Here is a 24675-nt window from a genome sequence, read left to right as displayed (position 1 = left end):
AACACGCTACAAAATTGCCCAAAACAAAAAGTTGCAGGGAAAATAAGGACCGTAACAATAGTTAAACACATTGCATCACTACCTGATGATGAAACTGTTATGCAACATTTTTACTAATCAGAGGATGTTATACAACATGAGTCAGAATGTCACTGATTTACAAATTAGCTATATAAACAGAGCTGAGAAGCATGTTCACTAGCTCAAGTGTGAAACCGAGGCAGACAACCTTAGACGAGGATGAAGACCCTTTCGTTTCTCCTGTTGCTATCTGTAGCCTTCTCCTCTGCTTTTCCTGTGGCTCCAGAAGCAGAAGATGAAGGACAAACCCTACAGCTTGTAGAGGTAAACATTTTTCAGTGCATTTCTAAATGAGACATAAGGTAGTCTGAGAGATAACTGTAATTGTGATTTTTTTTCACAGAATAAGGCTGGAAATTAAAGATGTACCATTTTGCAGACGTTTCAAGAGAACATGTTTCCTATCAATCTAGAAAATGTGTGAAAATCATGTGGAACTTATTTACCCAAAAGTCATCTGAATATTGCATAACTTCACTTTTGATGTTGTCAGTAGTGTAATAACAAACTACCAACGCACGAGTTCTAGCAGCAAGGCTCTGTGGCTGTGCAGAAAGAGCCAAATTCATCAACAATTTACATTTCAGAGTGTGCTTTGAAACTTGTGATATGACTGGTCTCAGTAACATAGGGGAGGAAACTGGCTTGAAGCAGGCATGTATTTCAGCATTTTGCTGAATGGATCTTTTGTGGAATACTTTGAAAAAAGGGACATCTATGAGAAATACAACACTGACACAGATAAAACATTATTTATTGGAGAAAAATTATTGAAATTTAGTAGGAGTACCTAATATCATATTTCATAGCTAAAAATAAAGGCCATGATTTGCCAAGTGCTGACTCTCTAGTAGTAGTCACCTGCTTCATTGGAAGTCCTGGCTGTGTGGAGTCTCACTGCCAACCTCTATTTCCTTGAAAGAGAGCAGTTATAAGCTTCCTCATAAGTTTTGCTGTTAATCGGGCATCATTAATAATGTGGAATTAATCATTAATAGTAAATATTAGATTTAAAGACATGTCTTCATATATTCTATGAGTGAAACAAAAAATTCAGAAAACTATATGAAAACTGAAAGTTATATCTAACTCTTCACACCAGTTCCTGGGAAAATAAGTTGTTCTTGCTCCTGATAAACACAGGGCATTTGGGTATGGGAATAGTTCAAGATTACTTAGAAAATTTCAGTGTGACTGAAGACAGTACTGATATGCCACAATGCTCTCCTTTTTTTAAACTCTGGTTCAGAGTTATCTACAGAATTTCTACAATCTTCAAAGGGATCACCAGCCTCATTTAAGAAAACACAGTGAAAACCCCCTCGTTGCAAAGCTCAAGGAAATGCAGGAATTCTTTGGACTACAAGTGACTGGGAAACCTGATCTTGACACTTTGGAGATGATGAAAAAACCCAGATGCGGTATACCTGATATAGGGCAATACATGTTAACACCAGGGAATCCAAAATGGAAAAGAAATAATCTGACATACAGGTAACTTTCTTAATCTGGTTCAAAAAGGTATAGATCTGGCATCCCAAATTTAGGGAGGGTCTGAACATTATGCCATATACGAACATCCAGAGTGATGAACTGATTTCTGGAAGAAGACAGGTACTTCAGGAGGTGGTACCTAAAATTAAGGCATTATTAATTTTCATTAATGAAAGATGCATCAAAGATTTCTGACTTTTGCACATGTTATTATTTTTCAGCTAAAATGCTCTATTCTTAACAATTTGTAATGTTTTGGGTTTGCTTTGAAGGATTTTGAATTACACCCCGAAGATGAGACAAGCTGATATAGATGAAGCAATCCGAAAAGCTCTCAGTGTCTGGAGCAACGTGACACAATTGACATTCCAAAAGATTGAGGACAAAGAAGCAGATATAATGATCTCTTTTGCTTATAGAGGTAACGTTGATATATTTACATATTAAATAGCCAGCTACAATCATAGAAATAATTTATGAGTCTAACTGGCTTTTCCCCTCTTCATTTTAGACCACCGCGACAACTCTCCTTTTGATGGTCCCAATGGGCAGCTAGCTCATGCCTTCCAGCCTGGTGAAGGTATTGGAGGAGATGTGCATCTTGATGAAGAGGAAGCCTGGACAAAAGGTGGAAGGGGTAAGGACTTTGTAACTGTATCCATTTATATAGTTTTACCTGGTACAATATTAGTTCATGTGATACTTAGTTCATGAGCCTGAACAGAGGCAAAAAGAAAGTAAAAGTTGCAAAACTCATCCTTTTAAAGTGCTTTGCTCTTTTTTCTGCCATTTGTAGGAATCAAGATTTTTAGGTCATAGTGCTTTATAATGGCGACTATGTCAGCACTTAAAAATACATTTTTTTGTTCAGATGAAACCTAAAACTTGGATACAGGAAGATCTGGTGGTAAACTTCTCAAGTCAAATCCTTTATCTTTCTTAATCTATCACTTCAAAGTTTGGTGCTAACTAGGGTATTCGAGTACCACCAAAACTGTCATCTCAGTGTTTTGTTTTGAAGGTTTTTTTTTCTGTTGGACCATTCATAGTTCACATGCTCCTTGATCTGAGCAGTTTATGTCATAGCAGGAGAAACAGGATTTGTGTTTAAGACACATGGACACTAAAGAAAGGACGATGAGACCAGAGTTAAGTCTGGACATTCTTCAAGTACTCATACAGCTCTTCCATTATGATATTTTTGAGTTTGTAATGTTGATAACATTACTTGCAGCCTCTCTTGTACCTGGTAGTGTATTTTGGGAGGATGCTTAAGTGTTTCCCATTTAGTCAATTGTGCTGAATACTGAAACATATTTTACCTTGTTTCATATTATTTTTATCCTACAGGCTACAATTTATTCATTGTTATGGCCCATGAACTTGGTCACTCACTGGGTCTGTCTCATTCAAATGATCCTGGAGCACTAATGTATCCAACTTACTCCTACACGGACCCCAATGAATTCCGTCTTCCTCAGGACGATATTGATGGCATTCAAGCCATCTATGGTAAGAAAAAAATATTTTTATTTAATATTTCTACTTGGGAGGCTGGTAAACAGTAATAAGAATATACTTAAAATATGCTTATTCCACCAAAATAAGAAGTTTAACTGTTGCTGAACAATTGATAACAAAAGAGAGAAAATTCCTGGAAGCTACCTTCAGCTGAAGTCCAGTTCTGAAAATAATTCATTTTGGAAAAGATGACCACAAACGGTTTTACCAACATTAATAGCCTGCGTTTAGTGACAGACCCTTAGTTTAAAACCATATGCCTTCTCATTCTCCGTAAAGATGGTTCTTGGTGTCCTCAGAGACCTTCTGAACACTGTCTTTATATTTCTTCATACTAAAAGATAAAATGTTCTTCCTATAGGAAAATCTAATGCTCCTGTGCAGCCAACAGGACCCGTAACTCCACAAGCTTGTGACCCAAATTTGACATTTGATGCTATTACTACCTTTCGTGGAGAAATAATATTCTTCAAGAACAGGTAACAACAATAAGCACATACATTCTCTCTTTAAAATATTCAGTAGTTTGAAAAAAAAATTGTAATCCATGAGGGAAAACTGTCCTTTTGGAATGTATTACAAAAAGAAGCACTAGAAAACCACCATGTATTTACACAAGTGGAAGTTCTCAAATCATTAATCCCAAGACCCCTAATTGACAAGAGCAGTGAAGGAGATGGAGGCTTCTAGGTTGTTTTCCAACTATTCTGCTGCTGTGGCCACTGTTGCAACAAAGTTGTCTCTGAACTTGATTCAAGAGCAAAGCAAAAGCATTCCTATATCCCTTAGCAATGTGCCCAGGGGTCCCACACTGTACTTTTCTGCTACTCTTCAATACAAGAGCAGGGACAGAACTGAAAGCATTGTTAAGTAGAAAGATGTCTGTTAGGTGGTTACTGAAGCCAACTCAGCCTGCTTGTCCTACAGAGAAATAGAAGGACTTATGTTCATCTTGCCTAATTTTTAGCATGTGGCTGAGGTTCTAAAGTTAAGAGTGCAATTACTCTAGATTTCTTTTACACTCAGTCAAGGGGAATATTCACACCCAGGTACCCATCTCCACCCGTTATACTCCAGGAGCTATAATAATTATTTTTCACTTATAATAGGAGTTGAACTATTTTAATACACAAATTTTGTTTAAACCAGGTATATGCTGCGCAAACATCCTGAGAGGACAGAGACAGAGCTCAATTTTATCTCAACGTTCTGGCCAAAGTTATCATCAGGAATTCAAGCTGCTTATGAAAATGTTGAGAGGGATGAAGTTTTATTTTTTAAAGGTAACGGAATCTGAAATTCTCTACTTTTTTCTGACCAGTTGCATCCTGCTTCTTTGCAAACTGTCAGCACACTACCACTCTTCTTTAAAGGTGTCAAATATTCTTTAAATGTCTCAAATAACTTCATTATGCACATATTACAGTACATGATATATTACCATATATTAATATGTTAATTGCATCTAAAATTACCAACATATTTTGATTAATCATATGTCCTTCTTAACAATTTAATTTAATGCACATTGTCTAATTTTCAAAATATTATATGGCTCTATACTCAAATAGCAGACGACAGGAATTTAACAAACTCAATATCCCAATCCAATGTCAGTGGATTAACTCATAAACCTCCAGCTCTCCCCAAGTTATTACCCAGATTGATGCTTTATATTAATTTGAAAAAAGTCTGGGGAAATTACTATCTGTACACCTTACGATTTTTTTTATTTTAAGAGATTTTATGAGTTTTATTCATAAAAACAAAAGACATTTCCACTGTCTTAATGATGTAGTCCCAGTGTAAGAATTAGACAATTTTCTAAAGTAATAAACTGACAGGAATTATAATGATATCTAAGACACGTTGTTTAGTACCCATCTAAAACACAATTAAATGCTGTTTATTGCAAAAACAAATGGAATTTGTTTATATTTTTTCAGAGGATAAATATTGGGTTCTCAGGGGATTTGACATTTTACCTGGCTATCCTAAACCAATCTATCATTTGGGGTTTCCGAAGACTGTTAAAAGAGTTAATGCAGCTTACAGTGATGAAACCACAGGAAAAACATACTTCTTTATAGCTGACAGATACTGGAGGTAAGATGTAATGTTCACTTACTAGAGGGCATATTTTCACTTGTCCCTGAGGACTGATGTATAACTATAAAATTCAAGCACAATTATGTTTAAACCATGTATATTCTGGAAATTTAAACAGGATTTTCTGGAAGTTTAAAAATTTTAAGCATTTGCTTGGAAATGTCAAAGTTTCTATAGGATTTTTTTACTATTCATTATATTCTTGTAGCAGGAATCATAGAATCATAGAATCGTAAGGTTGGAAAAGACCTCTAGGATCATCAAGTCCAACCATCCATGCAATACCCCCATGTCTCCTAAACTATAGCCTGAAGTGCCAGGTCTACACATTTTTTTGAACACCTCCAGGCATGGTGACTCCACCACCTCTCTGGGCAGCCTGTTCCAATGCCCGACCACACTTTCAATAAAGAAATTTCTCCTAATACCCAATCTAAACCTCCCCTCATGCAGCCTGAAGCTGTTTCTTCTCATTCTATTGCTAGTAACTTGGGAGAAGAGACCAACCCCCACCTTGCTACAACCTCCTTTCAGGTAGTTGTAGAGAGAAATAAGGTCTCCCCTCAGCCTCCTCTTCTCCAGACTAAACAACCCTAGTTCCATCAACCTCTTCTCATAAGACCTGCTCTCCAGATCATACTCTCCAGAATGTAATTACTTACAACCAAATGAAAAATCTGCCCAATGAAAGTGTGATTTTCTAATATATTATTCACTTTTCTCCACAAAAGTGCTGCTTTTCTGTTCAGTGTTGTGATAGTGTTCACTTTTCATTCACATTTCAAACAAAATTAACTGCTAATAAGTGTTGCAATTTAATTTCTCTATGAACAATCTATAAATATTCTCCAATTGGACAGTTGGTGGTATTTATAATTCAAGTGTAGCTCATGACAAATTTCAAAGAGTAATTTTGTTTAAGAAGTACATAGTTGACACCAATGCAAGTATGTTTCAGGACTGTGTTACCATCTTCTACTTCCAAGTTTTATGTTTTGCTTTTGTACTGAACTGGATATCCAGTGCCTCAAAATAGAAACTTATTTTATGTGCAAGTGATGGCCAAGGCTCTGGACAGTCCAGAAATATATTATTAAGTTCCTGGACTGCATTCCCAAGGTTCTTGAGACCCTTGTTACAAACTTTACCAAAGGCAGAATTTTTGACTCTCAAGACACTCATAATGTGAGAACCTTAATACATAATAGGAAAAAACAAAAACCGACTTTAGCTAATCTTTATAAGACTTCTTAGTAACAGTAGAGTTGCTTATGTGTATGAGTTTGCTTTGGACTTTCAAAATATTGCTTGCTTCCTCACAAATTGTAATGGTGTTTCTTGTTTTAAGATATGATGAAAGCAAAAAATCGATGGATCATGGTTATCCCAGGAAAATAGTCTCCGACTTTGGAAAAATTGGCAGAGTTGACGCTGCTTTCCAGAAAGATGGTAAGTAAAACACACCTTTAATCTGGGTTTACTTGAATATTTGTGTTTCTGTAGATAAAATCATTTGTTTTCAAAAAACTGTTATTAACCTTAATGAGATAGAAAGGAAAATAGCAAGTATACATGCACTGTTTTTGTTGGTGTTTTTCTTCCAAAATACTGAAAAGAAGTCACCTTTGAAATATAATTGGATTAAATTTTATTTCTAGGCTATATCTACTTCTTCCATAAAACAACTCAGTTCCAGTTTGATCCTCGTGCCAAACGGATTGTTGGACAAATGAAGAGCATCAGCTGGTTTAATTGCTAATTGTAATGTTTTTTCCATATGTTTTTATGTACTGAATTTTTCAGTATTTTATGACTAGCAGGTCAGATTGGATTTCTATCCAAGTTCTGTGGGAGTATATTCTTAATTACTTGTTGTAAAACAAATACATTTATATAAGTTATTACAATTTTACCTGCTACATTACAGTTTCCTAATAAATTAGGTTTGTCATATCATTGTGTCCTTGATGTCTTATTTGCACTAATACTCAAGAGCCAAGCCTCTCTTCCAAACACTAAAAAATGTATTCTGGCATGAAACATCAGGTCATTTTCCCAAAGCCAGAGGAAGCAGCAGCCAGCTGGCTCTGAATTCCATCACCCTCTAAAAGCCCTGGTGAAAATCGTATGGGTAATTTGGCTAGTTGGGTCTCATTAACACCAGTCTACAAATCACACTTCTACATTTCTGTTCACCTTTCCCCCTCTTCCACTCTTAGTCTTTCCTCCAGGGTGTACGCAGGACTTTTTTCCTCATGTTTTTGGGTTTGGAAACTGGGCTTAAGCCTGGAAATATAGAATAGAAAGGACCCTTAGATCACTGAAACTAGTCCCTTGCTGTCATAGGTAGCCACATCACATAATGGACAAATAAACCTCTTTACTCAAGGTTCTTTCAAGTGCTTACTACTCCAGTAGTTAGTAAATCCCTCCTAATTTCAGTGGGTTAAATGATGAAGACATTTGCTTAAAAAATGAAAATTCTTGGCCAAAAAAATTTCTGATACAAAAAGTTCATGAAAAAGACAGCTTGACTTCCAGATTAATTGCAGTTTTTTCAAATATCTGCAATTAAAATGGTGTTTAAAGGGTTATCCACTCTCTATTTAGCCTTTGTAGTTCACAGCATTAGCAGCTTTATGATCATAACAAAATGTATTATCTGGTACAACATCTGTATTATTCAACATAATTCAGAGGAAGGTTTCAGGTTACTGTAACAGAATTGCATTCTGAGAAATGAATGTGTTACCTTATAAAAACATGTCCATGTAATTTTTCATTACTTAGGTGTATGTATTAGAAGCTTATTAAACTGTCTCCTTTGTAAATAAGGAACAGACTTGGTAGTTCTTACAGTGATTAAATTCAGGAGTAAAAATTAGTCTAAATACTATTCAAAGATAAGAAACTGTATAACTGAAATTTAATTTGAATGTATTCTAGTCTTTATAAAGCCCAAAAATTATTATAAAATTATAAAAATTAAATTAGGGTAAATCAATGGCTTTAATTAAGAAGTTACTTTATGTGAACCCTCTTCTCACAAGGTGTTTTAGGTACCGGTTCTTTAGTTCGAAACCTTAGTAGCAATGCTATTTAAATCATGTTTTTGTGTGTAAGCCAGTGCTACTGAACTACCAATTACAATTAAAACAAAAATTATTTTAGAAGTATATAAATCTAAAATTATTTTTAGGAGACATGGTCTACAAACATGACACAAGATATGCAGGGAAAGATAATATTTCTTATTAGACCACTTATATATTAAAAAATAAAAATTGGAAGCACATGTTCCCTTCAGATATGAAGTAGGAGCAGAAGATCTCAAGCAATGCCAGACCAGCTCCTCAGATTTAAAGCAGAACACTAGCCCCTCTCTAGAGGGAAAAAGTAGCGGGTACTCATGGGGCAGAGAAAACATTAAATGGGAGACGAGGGGTAAGAAGGTGGTTATGTTTTGGACAAAGAGAGATAAAGGGTAATTTACAAACCATGGAAGATGAAGAAGTTAAAGAGAGAATAAAGTTTATAATGGCATTATTTTTAGTCCATACATTTTGGTATACTGGTAAGTTCCTATTTTTAGTTGCCAGGCTATCACGGTTTCAGCTGGGATAGAGTTAATTTTCTTCACTGCAGCTGGCACAGTGCTGTGCTTTGGATTTAGTATGAAAATAATGTTGGTAACACACTGATGTTTTAGTTGTTGCTAAGTAGTGCTTGTACTAGTCAAGGACTTTTCTAGCTTCCCATGCTCTGCCGGATGCACAAGAAGCTGAGAGGGGAGGGGGCATGGCTAAGAGAGCGGATCCAAACTGACCAAAGGGATATTCCATATCATGTAACGTCATGCCCAGTATGTTACTGGGAGGGGCTGGCCGGGGGAAGGAGGCAGCAATCGTGGCTCGGGGATGGGCAGCGTCAGTCGGCAGGTGGTGAGCGGTTGTATCGTTTGTGGTTTTTGTTTTTTCCCTTTTTCCCTTTTCCTTATTATTGTTATTATCATTACCATTATTACTATATTTTATTTATTAAACTGTTCTTATCTTAACCCACAAGTTTGGGGTTTTTTTTTGCTTTTGCTCTTCCAATTCTCTCCCCCATCACACCAGCGTGGGAGGAGTGAACGGGTGACTGCGTGGTGTTTAGTTGCTGACAGGGGCTGAACCACAACACAGCCACATTTTCTGAAATTTGTTCTGTGGATTTCCCTTGAGCAGGAAGACACAGAGCTCAAAATGAAGTGATTTCTTCATGAGAAATATTCACTGTGCTTTTGTGAGTGAATATTTCCTTTGCCTGCATAAGCATAGCAATTGCTCCATTCCAGCCACACCATTAGAAGGAGAGCACATCTGTTGCCAGCAGCTTTCACCTGCCTGAAGGCGCAAGCACTGCTTTCAATAATTTGGGATCTAGGTGGTGTTTCCAGCTCAGTTCACACAATCATCTGCCATTTTCTTACTCCCTTTTAATAAGTGTATGGTCCTATTTGCTAATTACTGTGCTAGCATAGAGCACTGTACCACTCCCTAGTGTCTGGTTACTGGTTTTGTGTGTAGTTGTGGCCCACATCATTATTAAATGAGGCATATTTGCCCAGGCAGGAATCCAAATCCCTAAACATGCATTTAGTACATCTGAGGTGCTGTAGGGTATCCAAGTCACCCATGCAGGTATGAAACAGGACTTCTGGGAGACCAGCACTTCACAAAGCCCCACAGACCCTACACTGTCTTTAGGCACCAATGTTCGGGTGGTTGAATCCTCCCCCTACAGGCCACAGTCTTTGCTAAAGGTTTGCCAAGGGTTAAATAATTATTCGAATCATTTGCCATTGTCTCATGTTTTTCATGCAAGCTGAAAAATGATTCAGCTTTGATGACTCTATGGTAGGATTGAGCCTGTAAAGTAGTGGCTCAACTCAGCTGCCTGAACAGGTATCTAATGCCATTCAGTGCCTGAAGGCTTCCAGTTGGCCTTCAACTACCAGTGTAGAAGCCACATGTTCCTTCTAGGTCCTGGGTCACAGCCACCAGGCCTGTGTCAATGTCTCAGGTTCACTAGGCTATCTCAAAAGCACAACAAAACACTGTCTAGGCAGCTTAACTGTTTTCATGTAATCTCAGGCTTAGGCTTTCATCATAGTCAATGGTGTTGGCCAAAACATTTCATGAGCTTCTGAGAGCTGCATAAATCATCCTAAGTTTACCTCCTACATGTGGTCAGATTAAGTGTTCTCTAGATGCCACTTGACCATATTGATTTGACCATTTGACCACGGGCCCCGATGGCATGCACCCATGAGTACTGAGAGAGCATGCGGATGTTCTTGCTGAGCCACTCTCCATCATCTTTGAAAGGTCGTGGAGGACAGGAGAGGTGCCTGAGGACTGGAGGACAGCAAATGTCACTCCAATCTTCAAAAAGGGCAAGAAGGAGGACCTGGGGAACTATAGGCCAGTCAGCCTCACCTCCATCCCCAGAAAGGTGATGGAGCAGTTCATCCTGGAGGTCACCTCCAGGCATGTAGAGGACAAGAAGGTTATCAGAAGCAATCAACATGGATTCACCAAGGGAAGATCATGCTTGACCAACCTGATAGCATTCTACGATGGCATGACTGGCTGGGTCAACAGAGGGAGAGCAGTGGATGCTGTCTATCTTGACTTCAGTAAAGCATTCGATACTGTCTCCCATAGCATCCTCACAGGCAAGCTAAGGAACTGTGGGTTGGATGAGTGGAGGGTGAGGTGGACAGAGAACTGGCTCAACAACAGAACTCAGAGGGTTGTGATCAATGGGGCAGAGTCTGGATGGAGGCCTGTCACTAGTGGTGTTCCCCAGGGGTCTGTGCTGGGTCCAGTCCTCTTCAACATATTCATCAATGTGCTGGGTGAAGGGATTGAGTCTAAGCTTAGCAAGTTTGCTGATGACCCCAAGCTGGGAGGAGTGGCTGATACACCACAAGGCTGTGCTGCCATCCAGCGAGACCTGGACAGGCTGGAGAGCTGGGCCAAGGGGAACCTCATGAAATGCAGCAAGAGCAAGTGCAAGGTCCTGAACCAGGGGACGAACAACCCCAGGCACCAGTACAGGCTGGGGGCTGGACTACTGGAAAACAGCTCAGTTGAGAGGGACTCTGGGAGTGCTGGTGGACAGCAAGGTGACCCTGAGCCAGCACTGTGCCCTTGTGGCCAAGAAGGCCAACAGTACCCTGGGATGTATTAAAAGGAGTGTGGCCATCAGATCAAGTGAGGTTATCCTCCCCCTCTACTCTGCTCTAGTGAGACCACATTTAGAGCACTGTGTCCAGTTTTGGGCCCCCCAGTTCAAGAAGGATGTGGAACTGCTTGAGCAAGTCCAGCAGAGAGCTGTGAAGATGATCAGGGGATGGGAGCATCACCCATATGAGGAAAGGCTCGAGAGACTTGGGTTTGTTTAGCCTGGAGAAGAGAAGACTGAGGGGGAAATTTCATAAATACCTATAAATATCTAAAGGGTGAGTGTCAGGATGATGGGACCAGGCTCTTTTCATTAGTGACCAAGGACAGGACAAGGGGCAATGGGCACAAGTTGGAACACAGGAAGTTCCACCTCAATAGGAGAAAAAAACTCCTTTCCTGTGAGGGTGCCAGAGCAGGGGCACAGGCTGCCCAGGGAGGCTGTGGAGTCTCCTTCCCTGGAGACATTCAAACCCCACCTGGACGAGTTCCGGTGCCCCCTGCTCTGGGTGTGCCTGCTCAAGCAGGGGGGGTTTGGACAAGATGATCTCCACAGGTCCCTTCCAACCCCTACCACTCTGTGATCCTGTGATTCTGTGATTAGATTTATGTTGATATAATGCAAGCTTAAACTCACATGCAGACACCCACATCCCTGCTGGTATTGTGTTAAGATCACCATGATGCTGCAGCATTGATGATTCCTGTGATGCTCTGTATAGCATCACTTGGTACTACTGATGTGATGAGGATAGGCAGCAACTTTTCTGCATTAAAACATGGGTCTCACTGCTGCAGTCTGGATAAAACCAATTCTAGGTTGAGAAAAGAAGTCACAAGGTAGATCAACATCCACCAACTCTAACCAGTGTCAAAGATAAGCATTAGGAAACCATAACCAGCAGCTGCTGATGCAACTTCTTCTTTTGCTAGAGCTCAAAGGCAGCTATAAGTGTATTTGCGAAACATTGCTTGCTAAAAAACCTGTGCAAGCCTTTTTCCTACAGTCAGTGGGAATTGGCTGCTATGTTGTGCAGGTGGTCAAGTTGCAAAACTGAAAGTGCTTTGAGTGACATCAGCCTGCATCATCTGTCATTCAAATGTCTTCTGAGCAAGCACTAATGTAGCTTGAGCTGTTAGCTGAAACTCGAAATGTAGTCTAAATTAGTTGTTTAAGCTTCTCTACGTTCAATAAAGTCAGAGAGCACCTACAGAAGCCAGTTGTTTCTGTTCTAAGATAGCTGGTTGAATCACTCTCCAGAGATATGTATTCCTCCATTTTCTACAGAAGAATGCTTAATGCATAAAGCCACGTGCAACTAATCTTAACTTATCTGCTCTCATTGTGTCTATCCTTCCACTGCTAAAGAGCAGACAGCTGTGGGGATCTGATGGCCAACCACAGTGGAAAAAAAAAACCACTTCTCCCAGTTCATACCAAATCTGTTCATAATGCTGCCTTGATTTTTTTACAAAATTAAATTCATATCAGCCAAAACATGTTTTCCAAAAATGTGTTCTAGTGACATTGTAAAATAGGCTTGGTGCAAAAGCCACTGACAGATGTTTGTCTTTTGTGACCTACACCATGTATATAGTCAGATGATAGCACCATGGTCATTCCTTCTAGCTTTAAAACCTTTGAGACAAACAAATATATCCATTTATAAACATAAGAGACATCTCAAAAAAGGAAGTCTGTGCTTCTGGATGAACACACATGTAATTTCCAGTCTCAGTTCAGTTGAGCTCTCCATCTCATAAAATTCATTGTCACAGCTGGTACCTCAGTTACAGAACTGAATGGGATCTAGGCCTCAGGGGTCTCTTACCTTACAATACAATGTTAATAGAACCAAATTAGGGGAAGGGTTTGTTGTTTTGGTTTGGTTTTTATGGTAGCTGAGAAATGCCATTAACAAACAAGTTTAACTAAGAAGGCTACATTGTGAAATTCAGGCTAGAAAATTCATCACTAACATCTCCAGCTGGAGAAAAGTTGGCTGCAAGTGACAGCAAAAAAAACAAAAAACATGGAAGCAAGGATTTCCTGAAAAAGCCACAGTCCAACATCAGGGTATTTCTTACAAGTGTTTTCTAAATGTTGAGTGTGTGCTGTCAGAGCTCCTCTGGGGTGCCAAATACCTTCAGCTCCCATAGCTGCCAGTGGAAGAGGAAGGTGCTTGGCCAGCATAGGGTGGAATCCCATCATTTGTCACAGCTTGTGTGACTCTTGAAACTTCCTTCATTCTGAATTACTTAAGACAGGAAATAATCATATCCCCTGTGGCTAATGTGGTTAAACTGAAGAAACCTTTTGTGATGAAATGGCAAATAGATGATAGAGAGAGAGAGATAGAGAGAGAGAGAGAGAGAGAGATAGACAGATAGATAGATAGATGCATACATACGGTAAATGCAGACAGAGATAAAAGATCATTTGCAGCCTTTAGGCTGGATTTATAGGGTAAAATCTTTTTTGTTCATGTATATCTTGGATTTCACCAGTATAATTTGAAGGAAACACACCTCTTCAAAGAGTTGCAGGGAAGAGGTGGGGAGTGATTTGGGGTTTTCATCCATTTTCCAAAACACCCAGTCTCACTTTATGGATCAATTTAAAAAGAAAACTTTCTGCTTACAGTAACTTTTACCAAAGTTTTAATTTTTTTGTATGGGTTTCATATCTGATGCATGACTCCCATTTTCTAGGCTGAGAATGGTTAAGAGTCCCTGGATATTTGGTAGCCTCATTTCACACAGCTGTGTTGGGATAACTTAAAAGGTTTTGTATTTGTCCACCATTTCCTGTGGTGTGAAATTGCTCAGATTCACTAAAATTCAGTGTAAAATAATTAAAACTGAGTGCCAGTTTTGAAATGATAGCCAAAAAGCTTAGGAATATTCAAATACTAACTAACTGACTTCAGATGTCTGTGAAGTCGGATGGGTTTAATTAAGTTTTCTTGTGCCGGCCAGCACAGTGTTATAGGATGTGTGGAGGTAATGAGAGCATGATAAACTCTGAGTCAGTCTACAGCTGACTCTACAAAGCACCCCATAACCATACGAACTGGGATGCGAGAGAGAATGCACAGAGAACAGAAAGACTCCTCTCCTACCAGGACAGAGTTGAGAGTAATAATGAAGGATCTTTTACTTTTGCTTTTAATGTGTGCAGCTGCTTCTAACACTCTTCCTGTCCACCCAGAGAAAGACAACAAAGAAGAAGATGCAAAGCTTGTACAGGTAACTCCATTGTCCATACCTGAGATCTATTGAGCCCTCTTTTTAGATATAATCTGTGTGTTCCAGCAACACAGCAGTCAGCTGTCTTTCTGAGATGATGTTATTACACAGAACTCTGTTGTAATAATCTACTTCACTAAAGCAGAATAAATCTGTACTGGAAATGTCAAGTGAATAAGAGTCAGGGACAATGGTGTCTGTTTCCGTTTAGCTACGATCCTCAGAAAAGCATTTGTTGTTCTCCAAAATCACAGGCAGATGACTTTGCCAGAAAAGTACTCAAACAATATCAGTCCTAAGGTATTTGTTTAAGAAACAGATCAAAATGTAAATGTGTTTGCTTTATCTTTTTACTAGGACTATTTAAATAAATTCTATGCTGTTGAGCCAGATCCAACTCAACTTGGATGGAAAATAAATGCTGAATCCACAGGTGAAAAACTTCAGAAAATGCAACAATTTTTTGGTTTGAAAGTGACTGGAAAACCAGATACTGAGACATTGGAAGTAATGAAGAAACCCAGGTGTGGAGTTCCTGATGTGGGTCTCTATGGTGTTACTCTGCCAGGATGGAAAAAAACTAACCTGACATACAGGTAGTATTTCAATAGTTACTTTTTGAGTTTAAATTTTGGTTTTCTGGGTATCCACGTTTGTTGTATTTAAATATAACTTCTATAGCAATTGTTTCCTGTTGGGAATATGAAAATGTTTCTCTTTCCCCAGCTGTTAGCTATACATATTCCTGAGACAAATTTCTGAGAGTCACGCTGGGTATTTTACATTTTCTGAGTCAACCACAGTATTTTGCCTGTCATGTATCACTTCTGACAAATATTCTGTGAGCCAAACAGAAACATCGATTGTACCCTGTACAAGCCCCATTATCTTCAAAATTTGCTAAAATCAACAGTTTAATAGTCACAGAAACCTGAGGAGATTACTTTCTTCATGCTCAAGAGCCGAACTCCTGGCTAAGGGCCATTTTGAGAAAAACTGACACCATGTACACAATTATTATTATGAAAAAGGCATGTTGGACAGTTTTCACATTCCTCAAACTCATTCAGTCCTGGATGAATCTTGGGAGCTATTGGATTACAGGTTAAATTACTTCTTATACATCTCTGTTCATCATCTTAATAATATTAGATGTTCTTTCTGCAAATACTAAGCATTATTACTTGAACCCTCATAACTGTAGAATTGTGAACTACACACCAGATATGAGCAAAGAGGATGTGGATAAAGCAATCCAGAAGGCATTTAAAGTGTGGAGCACTGTCACCCCGCTGATTTTCACTCGTATTCATGAGGGAATAGCAGATATAATGATTGCTTTTGGCACCAAAGGTAATATGCTGACTGCAAACCAATGATAAGATTAATTTAAAGATTTTCCAATAGTCATAACATAAACTCAATGTTGTTTCAACATCATATTATTTAGCTCATGGACATTGCCCTCGATATTTTGATGGCCCCCTTGGTGTCCTTGCTCATGCCTTTCCACCTGGCATTGGTTTTGGTGGTGATGTGCACTTTGACGAGGATGAACACTGGACCACAGGCTCAGCTGGTAGGTAAAAAAGGGTTTCTGAAGTGTTATGCAGATGGGTAAATTCCTTTCTGATTTTATTTAAGTGAAGGAATAGAATGAGATTAAATGCACCATTAACCATAAGAGCAGTTTGAGGATATTACAGGACATTCTCCAACTGGAATACTTGAAATGATGCTGACGTAAAATCACCCTGATCTGCTGTAGTTCTTATTTAACACTGGTAAAGATACCAGCAGGACAACTCTTTTCAGATACACATTCTACAGACATGGGCTACTCTTACCTTGGGGTTGGTAGGGGCCATGCCCATCAGAGTTTCACAAGCCTTGGTAGAAGTTTTCTGACTTTTTCCTCTCCTGGTGCACACACTGGCACAAAGCCTGGCACTACCACACACTGCAGAGGCACTACCACACACTGCAGAGGCACTGCCACGCACTGTGCCTTGCAGCAGCCCTCAGAGGAGATCCCCACCACCTAAAAAACATTTACAGCCACCAGTGATAATGAAGAGTCTTCACTAATAATACCAAGATAGGTCCAACTATAGGCTGTTATAGCTTTACTCTGCATTCAAGCTAGGACGGGCTTATACACGAAAGTGTTCTTCAAGCAATTTCAGCTGCCTGTCAGCAACTGGAAGTCTGACCGTGCTGTAGCTCACCCATGGGCTGAGATACAGTGTGTAGAGCTGACTATAGATGTGTGCCACCAGGCCAGAAGAGAGGGGAACGCCGAGTGCTCAGCCGTCTGGCTGGGATCCATCTGCTTCCCTCAGCCCCCTCCCCTCAACCTCCAGGCTGGCCATACAGCACATACTGCCTTTGACAGATCCGTCAGTATACAGGCACCTTGTTGTACTTTAGACCCTCTTCTCATCCAGTTTTTGAGATGGAAACCTGCAGAGGATAACTGCAACAGGATAATTGAGGTCATGCTGCAGGAAAAGCAAGGAGCTAACAAACAAGGAGGTGCTGTCAGAGCACTGCACAGGGAGGAGAGGTGTGGGTTTATTGTGTTGGGGAAAAAATGAAGGATGAGGGGTGGACATATCGTGCTGATAAAATGCAATGTTTTCTCCACACTGGGCCTGAAGGGGTCAACCCCAGTTTTGCTGCTGTTCCTCAACAGCACAGCCAGGCATTGCAGAACTCATTGGAGAGCTCGGAGGACTCGTGAGAGGGAGGACTGGAAATACATGTGGAAAAATTGAGGCTTTGCTTGTTTTTTTGAGAAATGGATATCTTGGCTACATCCAGCCTTTCTTGGGCAATCGATGAGCAGTCCTCTGCTCTGCCACAGATTTGTGATCTTCACTAAGTCTGTTGACATTGCTGGCTCTTGGTCTGCAGGGCAGATGATCATTCTTCCCTAATTCAGAAAGGCATGTTAATTGGAGGGATACATGTTGAATGAAATTTACTGTGTTAATATATTTCACTGGGAATAAGCATGCACAAGCATATTTTTAAAAGGTATTTTATTTGACAAGCCTATAAATAAATGACACACTTTAAAGTCCTAATGATAAAAAGGTAAATCATTCTGCTAAAGTTATATTTTTCCATGTCTATTCATGATCTCATCTTTCTTTCTGTAGGAGGGATGGTGACACACAGAGTGGCACTTTGGTACCTCAAGTGAGCATGGAGTGCATTGTCCTGTCCTTGCCCTGGAGAGCTGTTAGTTTGATCTGACTCACTATTTAATCTGTTTTAGCTCAGCCAGGAAACCCTGCCAGGACATTCCTCAGAGCTGCACCCATACTCACCCCCAGACATCTACTCATGCCACACACATACTTTCAGTAGCAAACAGAAAGAACAGCAGGAAGGAGGGCCAAAAGTCACTCCCTTCTAGTGGGGGAAGAACACAACCTTATCCTATATAAAAAATATGCTTACGTATATGCATACCCTAGTGAATGTCAATATATTGTATGAAAACTGTCACCGAGCAATAGCCCTGCTGTGCTCGTATCAGCCATTTGCAGACCAACATTAGACTAAGCTCTTATCTCTATCCATTTTTTAAGGGTTCAATTTGTTCCTTGTTGCTGCTCATGAGTTTGGCCATGCCCTGGGTCTCTCCCATTCTAATGACCAGAGGGCTTTGATGTTCCCCAATTACGCCTACATCAGCCCCAGCGAATTTCCCCTCTCTCCAGATGATATAAGTGGCATTCAGTCCATATATGGTGAGTAAAATCCATGGCTTAAAAAAAGAAGCAAGCAGGAGAGAAATAATCTCTTTCACAAAGTTTCACTGTAAAAATAATTGTATTCTCATAATATCAAAAATGCATTTACATGTGAAAACCTTAATATTTCTTCAAATTTGATGTATTCTTTCTAAAATACCTCCCTTAGGATATCCATCAAATGCCCCAGATAAAAGTCCAGCCACCCCTACCTCACCTAAAACCTGTGGCTCCCAGATGTCTTTTGATGCTATAACTACACTCCAACGAGAAGTCATTTTTCTAAAGGGCAGGTAAATATTGATATGGCATTTGTCTCTGTGAGGTTTATTTTTTCTTGCTTTTGAAAAGACTGAATACTTTGGTGGTTCACATGATTATGATTATAGGATTTATAATTAGATAAATGGATAGATTGCAGTTCATGGAAGTAAAACTTTTAGCAGATATGAGTTATATTAATATTTTTACAGGATCCCCTGAAAAAAACATGCTTCATTCTTTTTTCCAGAAACATCTCAGTCCCAATAAAGCTTTTTTCCCAAATATAAATATGGTTACACCAAGTAGTGATGTGACTAAATGCTGCAACCAATATGTGGTAATATATGGTATGTTCTACCATATAGTTGGGTCAATCTCTCATCCAGTCACCTATGCAAGCCCAAAGCCATCCAGGCAAGTCAGCCAGGGAACAGCTTACAGTCAGGCTCATCTGGTACCCTATAACTCTCTTACTATATGGTACAGGTACAACCTGAACTTTTCAGCTGCTTGTAGCTGATCCTATTAATCAACCAGTACCAATGAGAAGGGTAATTCGAGAAAGAAGCCAGAATTAAAAAAAAAAACACCTCACTTCCCACTGAGGGGAATGTTTTCCTTTCCGACACATCAACCCAGGTAGCTGCACTGACAAGAAAGAACTTGTAAGTGACAACATTGCTCACGTTGTTATGCATATATAGAAATGTCTGTGGTTTATTATTTACTACAAAAACTGTTTCATATTTAAATCAGGCACTTATGGCGAGTCTATCCTGATAATTCAGAAGCTGAACGTGAATTAATTTCTGCCTTCTGGCCAACTCTGCCACCTGGTATTGAAGCTGTGTATGAGAACATGAAAGATCAGATCCTATTTTTCAAAGGTGAAGTATGGGATTTTCTTTACATTTTTCTTAACTTTAGTTCTGTGGGAAGATGGAAGGAAGGAAAGGTAGCTATACATGCATAAAATTCACTTTTCAAATAAATAAAAAAAAACCTCGGGACATTTCATCTGGTTTTCCTATAACCTACATTAAGGGACTGTATGTTTTCTTTTAGTGTCTGAAAATCACTGGTGACACTAATTTTTTTTTTTTTAAACAGGCAATAAATACTGGGTTATCAGTGGGTATCAGGTGTTGCTTGGTTACCCAAAGAATATCAACATACTGGGTTTCCCTAAAGGTGTCAAGAAAATTGATGCAGCTGTTTGTAATAAAAATACAGGGAAGACAGACTTTTTCGTGGGTAACAAGTACTGGAGGTAAGAAAAAATGACAAACGTTTTCTTATGATTGACTCCAATATAAGCTGAATACAAATAAAATTTTCCATGTGATAAAACAGAAAGTAGGCCTTTAGATAACTATATGTAACTAGGTAAGTATAGTAATCCTACTTTTCATAGAAATGTTTCTTTGACTCCTGGATGGGGAGAAGAATATAGCTTTGACTTTTAAGAGCTTAAGGGTGTCCTGAAATGGGCATTCAAGATATGGACCTATTTTGATGCATTATGCCTGGAAGCTGAAAGAATTCCAGCATGTTGAGAATTTTTACAAATACAATAGCCAAAGTATGTCTGAAAGTAAAGATCTGAAAGATACTTCAGCAGAAGGTTGGCTGGGATGGCTGTGCAGGATTTCTCTGATTTCTGAAAAGCCCTGAATTATTTTATCTCTTTTAGAGTGATAGAAGTGATAGTTCCTTTTCCTTTCTTTGGCTGGTTAGCATTGGATTTGCAACATGTTTCTTCTAAATCCTGTTCCCAAGCTGGCATGATACCCAAACACCAGGCAAACAGAAGCAAAAGGTCAGCTCTGGGAAGCTGATGGATTCCTCCTGTGTGCAAGGACAACTGCTGCAAAGGCCCTCTGCTGGCAACCGGGAGCACGCGTGTGTCAAAGAGACTTTATTGGGATTAATGGTGGGGTACCTCATACATACAGTGTCAGCTGGATCTTGAGCTGCATGTCATTTCCTGCCCTTTGTTTTTGATAGTTTTGGAAAGAGTATTTACAGTATCTTGCATTGCTATTTTACTGCCTCGGTCACAAGACAAAAGCATGCAAGAAAACCACAGCACAGATTTCTTACCTAGTAACTCATTCTCTCAGTCTCATGTCCCTGTGAAAAGTATATCTTGTATCCAAGGAGAACTAAAACAAAGGCTTCTTTGTTTGCTTCGTTTTTTCCTGAGAGGGTTCCTCAAATCTTGAAGAACAATTTAGGTCCTCATTTCAGCCCCCAAATTCAGCCCCATCTCATAAACATTATCCTGGCTCAGTTAGGAACAACTTGACTGTATTAGAAATAAGTCAGCTTCCTTTCCTCCATCTAAATCTGTCAGCTAGTAGAGGACTATGTACAATATCATATCAAAGCCCAAGAGGAGTTTAAAGTTCATGCAATAAATATGTGCAGTCACTGTAGCAGGAATCAACACAGCCAGTTTTCATGCGCTGCCTGTCACTCTGCTATTGTTAGAGGAGGTAAATCCAATCCCTGCTGTCAAAAATGTCTTGACAAACTGATGGTGCCTTTCTTGGTAATCTTCTCCTTGGTCTCTGTTTTTTTGAAGGTATGTATTGTGAGTGCTTTTGGGCACACTGCAGGACATGCTACTGTTGCAGGAAACTCAAAGCCAAGTGTCGCACTCTGCATGTGACAGGGGTCACTGCTCTCTGCCACTGTTACCCCTTGTTTTGCGGGATCCATCCACAGACTCAGGCCTTCCTGTGCTCTTCCTCGTGTTTCTCAAATGAAGGTCTTCCTTCAATTTGTCTCACTCCAGATGCTTCTTTGAAGCTGTTCCTGCCTTTATCACTATTTCCATGAGCCACCTCATGGAAAACATGATTGCCAGCATCCTGCAGACATTTGTGCGAGTAGATAACTTTACTCTCTGTAACCCCAGTAAAATGGTGGACACCTTTCAGCAGCTGCATAATACTTTACAGAATCAATGCCTAAACTTGGTAAAATTACATGTCTCCATATGATTTAGGTTTGATGAAAACAGCCAGTCCATGGAGAAGGGTTATCCTAGACAGACAGTTGCTGACTTTCCAGGAATTAGCCAGAAGGTTGACGCTGTTTTCCAACAGAAAGGTAAATGAAATGAGCTTTTAAGTTAAATCGGTTTACCTGTAAATAACATATGTTCTGAAATTATGATGAATGTCATTATTGCTGTATCCTGCAAAAAAGAGAACCGAAGAGATACTCTCCTGTATGTACAAAGATGATGTTCCTAGCTTGGTCAGAATGAAGCTATTTCTTGTATCCATAGCACAATGCTTTACCTTTTTTTTTTTCCAGGATTATTCTACTTCTTCCATGGATCGAAGCAGTGGGAGTTCGACCCTGCTGCTAAAAAAGTTATCCGTGAAATAAAGAGTAACAGCTGGTTTAACTGTTAATATCATTAAACTTTCTTACACCCAGCAAATGAGAGTAAAAATCATTCTAGATTTCTCAAAGGTTGTTCATATATACGCTCCTATACAGAAGAGGCAACAGGTCTAGTTTTCATATGTCTCCTATTCTAATAAATCAGCATGTCAGCTCTAATTGTATCTCCAAAAGCTAGAACAAAACTGCATTTTTTTCCCTGATTAAGTGCAAAGCGTCCACCATAATTTATTATTTTAAACTCTTGATGTGTTTTCAAATATTTTGTCAATAAATGGTTTTAGGCTGATGTCAACTATTTTCTGCTTCATCTTTTGAAGGCGTTCTGTATTTCTGAGGTGTGAAAGACTTCAGGCTAATGTGCTAATATTCTTCCAACATAACAATGTTTGTATTTTGCTTCTTTTCTCTCCAAACATCTTCAAGAGCCAGGTTTTCATTAATCACTTGTTTTTCTGTCCTCTCTCTTGCTCTTCTTTGACTATTGGAGCCTTGCCCCTTTCAGATCATATCAGTATTTTGCCACCAAAATCACCCTCCAGCCCCAGTGTCTAAATATATTAACTCACCTTGATCCATCTTTATAGCATAACAATATAGTGTAGCATTTCATCAGTGGCTATTTTTTATTAATCTATGAATGACATCCTTCACAAATCAGCCCTGTCCTACTCAAGAAATAAATTCAATTACAATGTCACAGAGCACAACCTTTCATAGAATCATAGAATCATAGAATCGTTAAGATTGCAAAAGACCCTTAAGATCATCAAGTACAACCGCTAACCTATCACTGCCAAGTCCACCACTAAAACATATCCTCAAGCACCACATCTGCCCTTCTTTTAAATACCCCTAAGGATGGAGACTCAATCACTTCCCTGGGCAGCCTGTTCCAATGTTTGACAAACCTTTCGGTGAAGAAGTTTTTTCTAATGTCCAACCTAAACTTCCCCTGGTGCAGCTTGAGGCCATTTCCTCTCGTCCTATCGCTTGTTACTAGGGAGAAGAGACCAACTCCCACCTTGCTACAACCTCCTTTCAGGTAGTTGTAGAGAGAAATAAGGTCTCCCCTCAGCCTCCTCTTCTCCAGACTAAACAATCCCAGCTCCCTCAGCCACTCCTCATAAGACCTGCCCTCCAGCAGATTGACACTCCCACCCAACTTCGTGTCTTCTGCAAACTTACTGAGGGTGCACTCAATCCCCTCATCCAGATCATCAATGAAGATATTGAACAGGACCTGCCCCAGCACTGAGCCCTGGGGAACAGCACTTGTGACCGGCTGCCAACTGGATTTGACTCTTTTCACCACCACTCTCTGGGCTCGGTCGTCCAGCCAGTTTTTAACCCAGCACAGAGTGCACTTGTCCAAGCCGTGAGCAGCCAGCTTCTCCAGGAGAATGCTGTGGGAGACAGTGTCAAAGGCCTTACTAAAGTCCAAGTAGACAACGCGCACAGCCTTCCCCTCATCCACTAAGCAGGTGACCTTATCATAGAAGGAGACCGGGTTAGTGAGGCAGGACCTCCCTTTCATAAACCCGTGCTGGCTGAGCCCAGTCCCCTCATTGTCCCACATGTACCGCATAATGGCATCTGCTCCATTACCTTTCCTGGCACCCAAGTCAGGCTGACAGGCCTGTAGTTCCCTGGATCCTCCTTCTGACCCTTCTTGTAGAGAGGCGTCACATTCGCTAGCTTCCAGACATCTGGGACCTCCCCAGTTGACCAGGACTGCTGATAAATGATGGAGAGTGGCTTGGTGAGCTCCTCTGCCAGCTCCCTCAGTATCCTCGGGTGGATCCCATCTGGCCCCATGGACTTGTGAACATCCAGGTGAAGGAGCAATGTCAGTGACTGCCACCTCTTCAATAACTGGGACTTCATTCTGCATACTAACTCCATCTCCCAGCACAGGGGCCTGACAACCCTGAGGACGACCAGTCTGACTATTTAAGACTGAGGCAAAGAAAGCATTCAGTACCTCAGCCTTCTCCTCATCTTTCATGGCAAGGTTACATCCCACATCCAACAAAGGAGGGAGATTCTCCCTGGCCCTCCTTTTGTCACTGATGTATTTGTAAAAACATTTTTTGTTATCTTTAACGGTGGCAGCCAGTTTAAGTTCCAGCTGGGCCTTCGCCTTCCTAATCTTTCCCCTGCATAACCTCACAACATCCTTGTAGTCCTCCTGAGTCACCTGCCCTTCTTCCAAAGGCGGTAAGCTCTCCTTTTTCTCTTGAGTTCCAGACAAAGCTCCCTATTCAGCCAAGCCAGTCTTCTCCCCCACCTGCTCGACTTACGGCAGGCACATGGGGACAGCCTGCTCCTGCGCCTTTGAGACTTCCTTCTTTAATAACATCCAGCCTTCCTGGACTCCTTTGCCCTTCAGGACTGCCTCCCAAGGGACTCTGTTAACCAGACTCCTTAACAATCCAAGGTCTGTCCTTTCTGAATGTTAGGGTAGCGGTTTTGCTGACCCCGCCCCTTCCTTACTTCTCCAAGAATTGAAAACTCTATCATGTCATGGTCACTGAGCCCAA

At 40.1% G+C, this 24675-nt stretch overlaps 2 protein-coding genes across 2 annotated transcripts; both read left to right on the top strand.

Annotated features, from left to right (window-relative positions):
- Positions 1-200: 200 nt before the first annotated feature.
- Positions 201-7157, top strand: LOC142052059 (interstitial collagenase-like). The gene is made up of 10 exons (XM_075081900.1): positions 201-345; positions 1331-1575; positions 1848-1996; positions 2087-2212; positions 2926-3087; positions 3458-3575; positions 4246-4379; positions 5043-5202; positions 6554-6654; positions 6864-7157. The coding sequence occupies exons 1-10, from the start codon at positions 241-243 to the stop codon at positions 6962-6964; spliced, it is 1401 nt and encodes a 466-aa protein (XP_074938001.1). The 5' UTR covers positions 201-240; the 3' UTR covers positions 6965-7157.
- A 7350-nt stretch (positions 7158-14507) lies between these two features.
- LOC142052058 (matrix metalloproteinase-27-like) lies at positions 14508-22428 on the top strand. Its single transcript, XM_075081899.1, has 10 exons — positions 14508-14684; positions 15042-15280; positions 15889-16037; positions 16135-16263; positions 18284-18445; positions 18618-18741; positions 19469-19599; positions 19823-19982; positions 21726-21829; positions 22040-22428. Exons 1-10 carry the CDS (start codon positions 14514-14516, stop codon positions 22138-22140), a joined length of 1470 nt encoding a protein of 489 aa, XP_074938000.1. The 5' UTR covers positions 14508-14513; the 3' UTR covers positions 22141-22428.
- The last annotated feature ends 2247 nt before the right edge of the window (positions 22429-24675 follow it).

The sequence above is a fragment of the Phalacrocorax aristotelis genome, chromosome 1 (genome assembly GCF_949628215.1).
Source record: "Phalacrocorax aristotelis chromosome 1, bGulAri2.1, whole genome shotgun sequence".
Classification (NCBI taxonomy): Eukaryota; Metazoa; Chordata; class Aves; order Suliformes; family Phalacrocoracidae; genus Phalacrocorax; species Phalacrocorax aristotelis.
The sequence above is the reverse complement of the archived record's forward strand: the minus strand, read 5'-3'. Positions and strand labels throughout refer to the sequence as shown.